A 12,502-nucleotide genomic window follows, 5' to 3' on the forward strand; every position below is an offset into this window, starting at 1 on the left:
ATAGATAATTATTATATACATTTTCATTTCATATAGATCTTCATCATATTCATCATTATTATATAGATAATTATTATATGCATTTTCATTTCATATAGATATTTATTATATACATTTTCATTTCATATAGATCTTCATCATATGCATCATTATTATATAGATATTTATTATATACATTTTCATTTAATATAGATAATTTTTATATAACTTTTCATTTCATATAGATCTTCATCATATGCATCATTATTATATAGATATTTATTATATACATTTTCATTTAATATAGATAATTATTATATACATTTTCATTTCATATAGATCTTCATCATATGCATCATTATTATATAGATATTTATTATATACATTTTCATTTAATATAGATAATTATTATATACATTTTCATTTCATATAGATCTTCATCATATGCATCATTATTATATAGATATTTATTATATACATTTTCATTTAATATAGATATTTATTATATACATTTTCATTTCATATAGATCTTCATCATATGCATCATTATTATATAGATAATTATTATATACATTTTCATTTCATATAGATCTACATCATATGCATCATTATTATATAGATAATTATTATATACATTTTCATTTCATATAGATAATTATTATATACATTTTCATTTCATATAGATCTTCATCATATGCATCATTATTATATAAATATTTATTATATACATTTTCATTTCATATAGATCTTAATCATATGCATCATTATTATATAGATATTTATTATATACATTTTCATTTCATATAGATCTTTATCATATGCATCATTATTATATAAATATTTATTATATACATTTTCATTTCATATAGATCTTCATCATATGCATCATTATTATATAGATAATTATTATATACATTTTCATTTAATATAGATCTTCATCATATGCATCATTGTTATATAGATAATTGTTATATACATTTTAATTTCATATAGATCTTCATCATATGCATCATTATTATATATATAATTATTATATACATTTTCATTTCATATAGATCTTCATCATATGCATCATTATTATATAGATAATTATTATATACATTTTCATTTCATATAGATCTTCATCATATGCATCATTATTATATAGATATTTATTATATACATTTTCATTTCATATAGATCTTCATCATATGCATCATTATTATATTGATAATTATTATATACATTTTCATTTCATATAGATCTTCATCATATGCATCATTATTATATAGATAATTATTATATACATTTTCATTTCATATAGATCTTCATCATATGCATCATTATTATATAGATAATTATTATATACATTTTCATTTCATATAGATCTTCATCATATGCATCATTATTATATAGATAATTATTATATACATTTTCATTTCATATAGATCTTCATCATATGCATCATTATTATATAGATAATTATTATATACATTTTAATTTCATATAGATCTTCATCATATGCATCATTATTATATATATAATTATTAGAAACACTAGAGGATGACCTCCAATCCGTAGTGGAATGGGGACAAAAATGGTTGGTCTCATTCAATGCTGCTAAGACTAAGCTTGTTTCCTTCAATAACTACAAGAAACCTTCTCTACCACCAATAGCAATGGCCAAGAACACATTGCCTGAAAGTACTTCTTTTAAACTCCTCGGCCTAACGTTTACAGGGAATATGAACTGGAATAGATACATTGAGAGCATTGCCAAGGCTGCTGCAAGGAAGGTTGGCTCCCTCTACCGTGCTAGAAAACTACTTACGCCTGCCAGTATCCTATACCTCTATAAGGCAACCATTCGCCCATGTATGGAGTACTGTTGTCACATCTGGGCTGGTGCATCTGCTGCTTGTCTCTCGCTCCTGGACAGGGTTCAAAAAAGAGTCGCAAACCTGATAGGTCCTGAACTGTCATCTGGGCTTCAACCTCTGTCCCATCGACGAGATGTTGCATCCCTCTGCCTGTTCTACAAATACTTTAATGGTGAATGCTCTGACGAACTGCAAACACTTGTACCTCCCCGACGTAACTACCCCCGACAAACCCGACAAGCTACTAAGTCTCATCCCTTTACAGTGGAGATCCCTAGGTGCAAGAAAGCCTTTTACTCCAATAGTTTCTTCCCCAGAACTGCGGGTCTTTGGAACTCCCTTCCGGGATTCTGCTTTCCCAACTGCAATGATATGCAGAAGTTCAAGTGTAATGTTAACAAACATCTTTCTACTCTTCTCCCTTCATAATGACCCCGCTAATTAATTCCCTAATAGTAGCCCCCTGCTTCAAAGTGGCACTGTGCCTTGTTTGGGGTGAAAATTGAATAAAAAAAAAAAAAAAAAAAAAAAAAATTTCATATAGATCTTCATCATATGCATCATTATTATATAGATAATTATTATATACATTTTCATTTCATATAGATCTTCATCATATGCATAATTATTATATAGATAATTATTATATACATTTTCATTTCATATAGATATTTATTATATACATTTTCATTTCATATAGATCTTAATCATATGCATCATTGTTATATAGATAAATATTATATACATTTTCATTTCATATAGATCTTCATCATATGCATCATTGTTATATAGATAATTATTGTATACATTTTCATTTCATATAGATCTTCATCATATGCATCATTATTATATAGATAATTATTATATACATTTTCATTTCATATAGATCTTCATCATATGCATCATTATTATATAGATAAATATTATATACATTTTCATTTCATATAGATCTTCATCATATGCATCATTATTATATAGATAATTATTATATACATTTTCATTTCATATAGATCTTCATCATATTCATAATTATTATATAGATAATTATTATATACATTTTCATTTCATATAGATATTTATTATATACATTTTCATTTCATATAGATCTTCATCATATGCATCATTGTTATATAGATAAATATTATATACATTTTCATTTCATATAGATCTTCATCATATGCATCATTGTTATATAGATAATTATTGTATACATTTTCATTTCATATAGATCTTAATAATATGCATCATTATTATATAGATAATTATTATATACATTTTCATTTCATATAGATCTTCATCATATGCATCATTATTATATAGATAAATATTATATACATTTTCATTTCATATAGATCTTCATCATATGCATCATTGTTATATAGATAATTATTATATACATTTTCATTTCATATAGATCTTCATCATATGCATCATTGTTATATAGATTTTAATTTTTATATGCATAATTATTATATAAATTTCAATTTATACGGTCCCGAATATGACCTTAAACTATATCCAGTGGTGAGGCCCCAGCTTACGGGCTTTGGGGAGTGTGCAGCCACCCTTTAATTGCCATCGCCACCAGAATTATTATATAAATTTTTATTTTATATAAATTATTATTATATAAATTTAATTTTATATACATACTTTTTAATAGTAATTTTGATTTTATATGAATTATTATATAAATTTTTATTTTATATGCATCATTATTATATAAATTTTATTTTATATACATACTTTTTAATAGTAATTTTGATTTTATATGAATTATTATATAAATTTTTATTTTATATGCATCATTATTATATAGATTTTATATTGTATGAATTATTATTATATAGATTTAAGGTACTCATGCAGAGAGTGATCCAGACGTAACTCAGTGTCCGCCTGGCTTTCCCCGCAACATGACGTCATCAGCCGGAGTAAGCCGAGCATAGCTGAGGAAGTTAAGCCATCTGACGTAACATAAAGCTGAGCCAATAACAATGTAGTGCGATAGTTTTCAATGCGACGCATGTTCACATGAGTTGAAAATTTGGAAGAGGAAGAAAATAAAACAAATTAGTACAAAACAAAAGCACACCATTTTTTACTTTCACGTCAGAAAAAAAACATGAATTTTACAGCTTTAAATGAGCAGCTGAAAACACCAGCCGGAGTCCTCAACTTTTTTCAAGAAAAAAAACGAAAACTTGTGCATGGACACAGGTGCAATCTTATTATAAGAGGAATGGTAAGAGGAATGGTATGCTTGGAGGTGTCAGACTACCAAATGCTGAACCTTTACATCCATCCGGACTGGTACCATTTTTTTATTAAGTCTAGGCTGACAATTGGCATCATACTTAAAATAATCAACTTGTGGGCGTTCAAGTGGGCAACACAGAAAGACCTCCAGCACGAATGCAGGATACGATCTACGGACACCATTAATAAGACAATGGTCTGAGGAAACAACAACAACAACAACAACATCTGTTTAAATATGAAAACAAATTATCCCACCCAGTTTTGTTTCAAATTTTCTAGTTTTCATGTTTTTCCTTGAAAAAAAAAAAAAAAAACTTTAAAAAAATTCCTTGAAAGTATTTATTGACTTACCTTTGAACCTTTTCTCAAACAAAAAAAGTTTTAACATTATTTCTTTAAAAATATATATATAGCAAAAATAAAAGAAAAATATTGTTATAACATTTTTTCTTTACAGTTAATGAAGCTTAAAATTTAAGGTAGGTTTTCTATTTTTGTTATGCTTTCATCGACGATGCTTGGCTTAATTTCCTCGGCGATGCTAGGCTTACTCCGGCTGTTGACATCATGTTCCGGGGAAAGCCGGGCAGACTCTGAGTTACATCTGGATCACTCTCTGCATAAGTACCGATTTTAATTATATATGCATCATTATTTTATAGGTTTTGTATTTTATATGCATTATTATTATATAGATTTTATTTTATATGCATTATTATTATATAGATTTTATTTTTTATGAATTATTATTATATAGGTTTATTTTATATAAATTATTATTATATAAATTTTAATTTCATATACATCATTATTATATAAATTTTCATTTCATATACATTATTATTATATAAATTTTTATTTCATATACATTATTATTATATAAATTTTTATTTCATATAATCATTATTATACAGACTTTTATTTTATATACATCATTATTATATAGACTTATTTTATATACAGTATTATTAGATGGATTTTCATTTTATATACTTCTTTTGTCCTTTTGTTTTTTAAGCTTCTGGTGCTGGGAGTCCCAATGGGACAGCACAAGGTAAGTATGTATACTAAATTTGAAACTTTGAAGTATAACTTAATTTTTACTTCACTATAAACACATCATCTTTGCTTTCCTCCCTTTCTGCTCTCCTTACACCCCACTTGAGTTAACTACTCTCTCATCTTACACATTCCAATTTCCTCACCACTGAAGCAATAACTTCCCCTGCCAACCTGCACTCAGAAACCCTTATCCTACTCTAACCCATACACTCATACTCTGCTATCCATTTTTTCTGTTCGTACATTCTTTGCATTTACTTGACAACTGGCTTCTTTTTTCCATTCCTAGTAAACATTACAGAACATTCATGTAACTAACAATTTCATTAGTACGCCTACTACCTTCCAACTACTTTACACACCCTTTCTCCAGTCTAACTCTCTTTCCTACCCTGCTAACTCACATTTTGGACTCCTCATTCCCATCATAGTAGTTGTGTATAAATATTAACTCTGTGAATTTATTATGTATACTAGATATAGCTTGTGTTGTGTCCAAAATATTGAATCAAATTATATAACTTATGTAATAATACGTCATCCAATTCGTCCTGAACCTGTCATATAGACTGCACTGTAAAAATCCATATAATTTTCATATTGTAATGATCTTTAAATGGCATGAACCCAATCAAATTATTACGTAATAAATTACAATTATTCTTGCAGATTTTAAAAATTCAATAGAAAAATATAAATTCTGTGTGTTGATAATGTATCGCTTACTAGGATGAAGTACTGTTCATACAAAGCAATGGTTCGGTGTGTGTTATTCAGACTTTGTTCCATTAGAACTAACTAGTCTGGATGCCCGGCGTTGCTTGAGTGTTTGGCGGTGTGTGTTGAGCAAAAAAAAAAAAAAGAAAAAGTGATTGTAGGCAGGCAGGCTCGAACCTGTGACGCGATGGCAGAAAAGAAAATGAAAGAAAATCTGACGTCTTACAGATGCTCCATGACGCATAAAGCATTCAAATTTAGCATAGTCAATCGAAAACAAAAGATGACATGCAGAAATGGCGTTGGAAAATCCGACTTCTTCCTCTACAAAACTACCCAGTTGAGGGTGTAGGAATTAATGTTTTTAGCCAATTTTTCAATATTTGTCGTCCGAAGGGTCGAGCTTCAAAATGCTACTGATCTCGTGAAAATCTGTCATACATTTAAACAGACAAGTGAGATTTAGACTATCATAATAGACTAGCCTGGGTGCCCACTGTGGCTCGGGTGTTTGGAGGTGTGTGTTGAGCAAAAAAAAGTGGTAGTAGGAAGGCAGGCTCGAACCCGTACTGCGAAGAACGAAAAGAATCTGAAAAAAAAACTTGACGTCTTTGCCGTTTCGTACACCACCAAACCGAAAGTGGCGAAGGTTTAAATTAAGGCTAGTCAATCGAAAAGAGGGGATGACTTTCTGAAAATATCGCCGAAAAAAGCGACCCCTACTTGTAAAAAAGTTCCCAGTTGAGGGTGAAGAAATTAATGTTTTTAGACAATTTTTCGATAGTCGTCATCTGAAAGGTCGCGCTTCAAAACGATACCAATCTTATGAAAATCTGTTGCCTCTGTCGAAAGTTTTCGTCAGACATGCATACAAACATACATTTAAACAAACAGGTGAGATTTATATAATAAACTAGCGGGGGCTACCCGGCGTAGGCCGGTTGCTTGTAGGTGTGTGTATGGGGGGGTAAGTAATAACCCTGCTTAAATATTATAAAAAAGACGATGTTAAAAAAATCGGAAAAACCAAAACCAAAATCAAAACGGAAAAAAAATGGCATAAATAAACCTGTCGGATCAAACCTGCAATCTTAAGATAACAACGCTGTGTGTATGGGGGGGGGGATAAATTAAAGAATAAGCGAAGTAATAAAAAAACGTTGCCCGGGTGTAAAAAAAAAAAGTTTTGGTCGGGAGGCGGGATTAAACTCGGAAGCCTTGACGCAGAGGTGGAAACAAAAGCCAACCACTTAACCATCTCGACCACGAGTGAGAGTAATTGATTAGCGTGTTAAGTTAAGGCTTGTAAAGTGAGTGAAAGAGACTTGATTGACAAGGAGATGCTATACACAAATGCATGTGAAATGACGTCACTGGTAAAGAAAAAAACTATTAAAAAAAGAGGACGATCACATGAGTAACGTAGAGCATGAAACAAAAATAACGTTCGAGATCACGTGTGTGATGCCATGTCTGTAACAATGAGAAAACAAATCTCGTTGTTACAAACAAACAACAAGTTGAAGTTCTTTTCTATTCTTTATCTCTTTTGCAACTGAGATAACAACATGTGTCGGTTCCCGGACTATGTGTGAAGAATTGAGCAGCTAGATGCCTATTCACATTATATTAAAACTTTTGCATTAAATATATATTAAAAGTCAGGGAAGTAGGAAACAGGGAAGGAATTCCAAAGCTTAGCAGCTCGAGGGAAGAAACTATTAGAGTAGAAGGCTTTCTGGCATCTGGGGATCTCAACAGGGATGGGGTGGAATTTTGCTATTTGTCAGGTGAGTAGAGGGGGTACAAGTGGCATGTGTTCATTGGAGCACATTCCATTAAAGTATTTGTAAAACTAGTACAGGGATGCAAAATTGCAGCGATGAGACAGAGATTGAAGCTTGGCTAACAGTGTGGAACCTATAAGATTTTTTTGGGACCCTGTCTAAGAATGAGAGATTAGTGGTAGATGATGTTATTGAAGTCCTTACTATTTCTGTTTAAAACCATAAATTCCTTCATTGAAAAAACTCCATTTTTTTGTGAACTAGAAAATATTTTACAAAATATTAGGACTTTCTTTTATTATCAAAATTTATTAATTTCAACTATGTTTATTTCTTTCAGCAGAATCTGAAAAGCTTGAGAACAAAATTTCCATTGAGTAAGTTATAGTTTAAAACTATGATCTAATTTATAAAACGCACTATGTCTGTCCGTCTATCTATATGTCTGTCTTTCTGTCTCCATATTTTCAAACCATCTCTTTTGAAACTAAAAGTCGCAGAGCAGCGTTAGGGGCCTCAAATGATTGGGTTTTTATGGACCGTTCTTTTAAAGGTCTTTAGCCGGTTAAAATAGTTTATAAGGGGTCAAAATGTAGTCAAATTGAAAAAATCGTTATACATTTTGTACATTCATCTTAGTTTATTTTTAATCAGTTCATATACGTGTCACGTTGGTACAGTGGTAACGTCACCAGCTTTAAATGCTTCAGCTTTGCTTTCATTTTCGATTCTAGCTGATGGCACCCAGATACTTTTTTTTTACTTTTGAAATCTGGAAAAATTAAAATATATTTAAGTGCATTTTACAACCGGGCAAAGCCGAGAGCCTTGCCCTGCTAGTATATTGAGTAAGTTATAGTTTAAAACTATTATAATATTTAATCAAATGTAAGGTACATTTGTTGGGATAAGAGTTATCTTTCATTTGGGAGAAATTGTTTTCTAGACTAGACCCTTTGTAAAAAAGGCTTAGACATCCTTACTAAAAAAGGTATACCCTACATCTTATGTTAAGCACAAGACCTTATGGGATTTCCCATTTCCCATACAAACATATAATCGAGAATTATAACCAAATTTCGTCCTCATTTGCTGGCCAGATGCACTATATGCACTATCAACTTTAGTTCTGTTAACAGATAAATATTTTGCGATAAAATGTCTACACATTAATAATATCTGTTTCTGTATGTGATTTTATGCTTTACTTAATTTACAGTTTAAATAGTTTGTTGTAGACAAACTATTATTAAATGAAATGTCTTTACTGCAGCTTTTAATCATCTTTTACTTTCCATACACGTATGTAATCAACACAACAATGTTTGAATTTTCACAATATCCTCACATGCTCAGTGAATTAATTAAAATTCCTTACTCATGCATTGCTAAAATTTATAAAATAAAATAATTATAATTTATATATCTATCTGTGACTTATAGTTGTCATATCGGCAGACTTTATCTATTTATCTATCTCACAGCAGCTATCTAAAATTTCTGACGAGTTACTTCCATAATTATCTTCTTTTTATCCGGTGTTATTTTGTAAGATAGATAATTAGAACACAGCTTTGTCAAGTTTTCATCTTATATATAACTAGCGAGGATACCCAGCATTGCCCGGATGTGGAGAGGTATTATCGTATGAGTATTGAGCAACCCAACCCTAAAAAGTTTCAATCGAGCGAGCGGAAAAAAAAATAGCCACAGTAGCCAGGCTCGAACCTGAAACGCTAAGAGGAAAAGGAGCTGAAAAAATAAGGAAACACTTTAGTCGCCCACCGCGACTTCAAAATAAGCTTAGTCATTGCAAGGCGTCTGATGACTTTGCTAAAATGTCAATGCAAAAAGTTACCCCTCCTTGTAAAAAACGGCCCAGTTGATGCTCAAAGAATTGATGTTTTTAGCCAATTTTTGAATATCTGTCGACCAAGAGACTGATTTTTCTAATGATGCCAATTTTATCAGTGTTGGTTGCATGCGTCGAAAGTTTTAGTTGGTTGGTTGGTTGGTTGGTTGTTTTTGTTTTACGACATATCAACCTTTTTCGGGTTATTTAATGCCGAATCCAGTGATTTTGAAGAACAATTTTTTAATAGAGTATATTTGTTTTTTTCCGAGTCGGTTTCTATTTAACCCATAGTTGGAGCCTTAACAGGTACTACCAGTTCGGGTCAGAGTGGACCTGGGAGCAATAGCAATTAAAGGGTGGCTCCACGCTCCCCAAAGCCCACAAGCTGGGGCCTCACCATCGGATATAGTTTAAGGTCATATCCAGGACCGAAAATTTTAGTGAGATATACAAACATACATACATTCTCACACATACACACTTACAGAGAGGTGAGATTTATATTACAGAAGACAATTGAGATTTTCCCTTATTTCTAAAAAGCCATCTACGATATTATATATTGACTGACGTGTTAGATTCTAAAATAGTCACCAATTTTTATTTCATTTTTTTTTTTTTTTGCTTTGTTTCTTTCTTTGCCGATCAAGAGAAACGCCAATTGAGGATCATATCGCGGCTGTGAAATTGCAAAAATGTTGGCGTGGCGGATTTGTACGAAAAATCAGAGATGCAAGAAAACAAGGTAATGGCTCCACTTTATACACATAAATGCAAACCATAATTTAAGGATGAAATGAAGGACAGTTCTTGAGAGGGCTCAATCAATCAGGGAGGCATTTGTATACCACGTACAATATCGTTATTTTCTTTCTATTAAAATGCATGTTTATATGTTTGAAGTGTAATGTGATCCTAGAACCCAAACTGTAGTGTAAATATGGAGCCTTAGTAGGTATGTGTGGGGATATACACGTACCTATATATATATATATATATATATATATATATATATATATATATATATATATATATATATATATATGAACAAATGATTAATAAAACATGTTAAAAGACATCTTGAAAAAGAGTTAAAAACATATTTAATTTTAAAAAAGGAAGCACAAGATAAGTGGATAGTCCTTAATCCGCGGATATATATATATATATATATATATATATATATATATATGCATGCGCTTGTATATGTATGTTGTATGTAAACAACTCCCAAAAATTGTTTAATGATAGATAGAGGGAAAAGACAATGGATACCTCCTGTAATGGTAGCTGTGTGTGTAATTGTAAGACAAGGGTTGTGCTATCTCCAACTCCACCTCTCCTGCATCGGCACTGCTTGAGTCCAGTGGATGTCTTGAAACAATGTCAAGATACAGCAGTTCAAAGTCCCCAATGATTACCCATTTTAGTACTGACCAGGCTCAGCGTTGCTTAACTTTGGTGATTTACAGGAACTAGTGTGTTAACATGATTATACCGTATGCCAAGGGAAAAGACCACAACATAAACTAAGAAAAAGGTTTAAGGATGCTCTAAAAACAACTTGAAACTACTTGAGAGTATAGGATAGAATGATAAAATTGTTGCCCTAGAAAAGAAGACATGATTCCATTTCTGTTTGATGAAAACCGGTTTTCTTTTTTTGTTGCAGACCATATACTAGTTGGCCAGTTGTGTACAAATCCCAAGAGTGATAGAAGCCTTCTATCATGTTTGAATGTGACACAGAGCGGCGCTAGGGGCCTCAAATGATTGGATTTTTTAGGGACCGTTCTTTTATGGATCTTCAGCCGGTTAAAATAGATTTTAAAGGGTCACAAAGGGGCCAACATTAAAAAAATCGTTAAACATTTTTTACATTCATCTTAGTTTATTTTTAATTTGTAATCAGTTCATATGTGTGTCACGTTGGTACAGTGGTAACGTCACCAGCTTTGAATGCTACAGTTTCGGTTTCGATTCTAGCTGATGACACCCAAATACTATTTTTTTTTTACTTTTGAAATGTCGACTCTATAATAGTATATACGAAATCTGGACAAATTGAAATATCATATTTAAGCGTATTTTATACCCGAGTAAAGCCGGGTGCGATTTAAGATAATAACAATAACAAAAATAAGGAGTGTAATTACAAAAACAAAAATAACTGTCCACTATAGAAAAAAATGTCCAAGAGCACATGAGAACTGATTATTACTTAGCAATTATATATGTTGTATTATCAAGAATAGAATAGTAGCCCACCTAATCCAAATTATCAATCCTTGTTTAAATAATTCCAAAATATTATGGAATCATAACTTGGAAACGGATTCATTTCATTCATCTGACGATTCCATATACTACTAAAGTACCCTTGGCCCTTAAAGGTTCAGAAGAAAAATGTTCAAAATAAAAAGTGATTTTGAGATTATATTGTCTTTTATTGTCTTGAGAAATCATTTTTTTAAGTTATGAGTGAAAAAAATAAAACTCAGGAAGCCTCCAGAGCACTACTGGAAGCACTAATTAAAATTAAGAAGGCTCTACTAAAAGCACTACTTAAACAAAATTTCTACCTCTCCCCCTCCTTGAAGAGAAAATATTTTTTAAGGCCTGAAAAAAAATAAATCGTCAGAATCCACAGAAGCGCTACTAAAAGCAGTAAATACGGTTATACAGTAGAACCCAGAATACGTTTTTTTTTTCAGGTTACGATGTGAAATACAATGTTTTTCCGAGCCCTGGTTATGGGATTTGCTCCACCTTATGATGTTATTTATAATGTTACTAGCGAGGAGTACCCAGCGTTGCCCGGGTGTTTGGAGGTGTGTGTGGAAACTCCGGGGGGGGGGGGGGGTAAAAAAAAAGTAAGTATGAGGATCGAACCCGAACCCTTGAGGCAAAGTTGTAAATTAAAGTGTGAAAAAAAAACGTGCGACGTTAAGCATTGCCCCCCCCCCGCGACATGCTAACGG

The 12,502-nt window shown here is 31.3% G+C and overlaps 1 protein-coding gene across 1 annotated transcript in view; it reads left to right on the forward strand.

Moving 5' to 3' along the window:
• The window catches only part of LOC145269057 (androglobin-like), a 245,402-nt gene that overhangs the window by 164,442 nt on the left and 68,458 nt on the right, over positions 1–12,502 (forward strand). The window contains exons 25-27 of the mRNA XM_080124658.1: positions 5,119–5,154; positions 8,007–8,043; positions 10,172–10,266. Coding sequence (XP_079980784.1) covers positions 5,119–5,154; positions 8,007–8,043; positions 10,172–10,266 — 168 coding nt within the window. The remainder of the gene's footprint in view (positions 1–5,118; positions 5,155–8,006; positions 8,044–10,171; positions 10,267–12,502) is intronic.

Source organism: Euprymna scolopes, chromosome 45 (genome assembly GCF_053919585.1).
Source record: "Euprymna scolopes isolate OS-2025 chromosome 45, ASM5391958v1, whole genome shotgun sequence".
In the NCBI taxonomy this organism is placed as follows: domain Eukaryota; kingdom Metazoa; phylum Mollusca; class Cephalopoda; order Sepiida; family Sepiolidae; genus Euprymna; species Euprymna scolopes.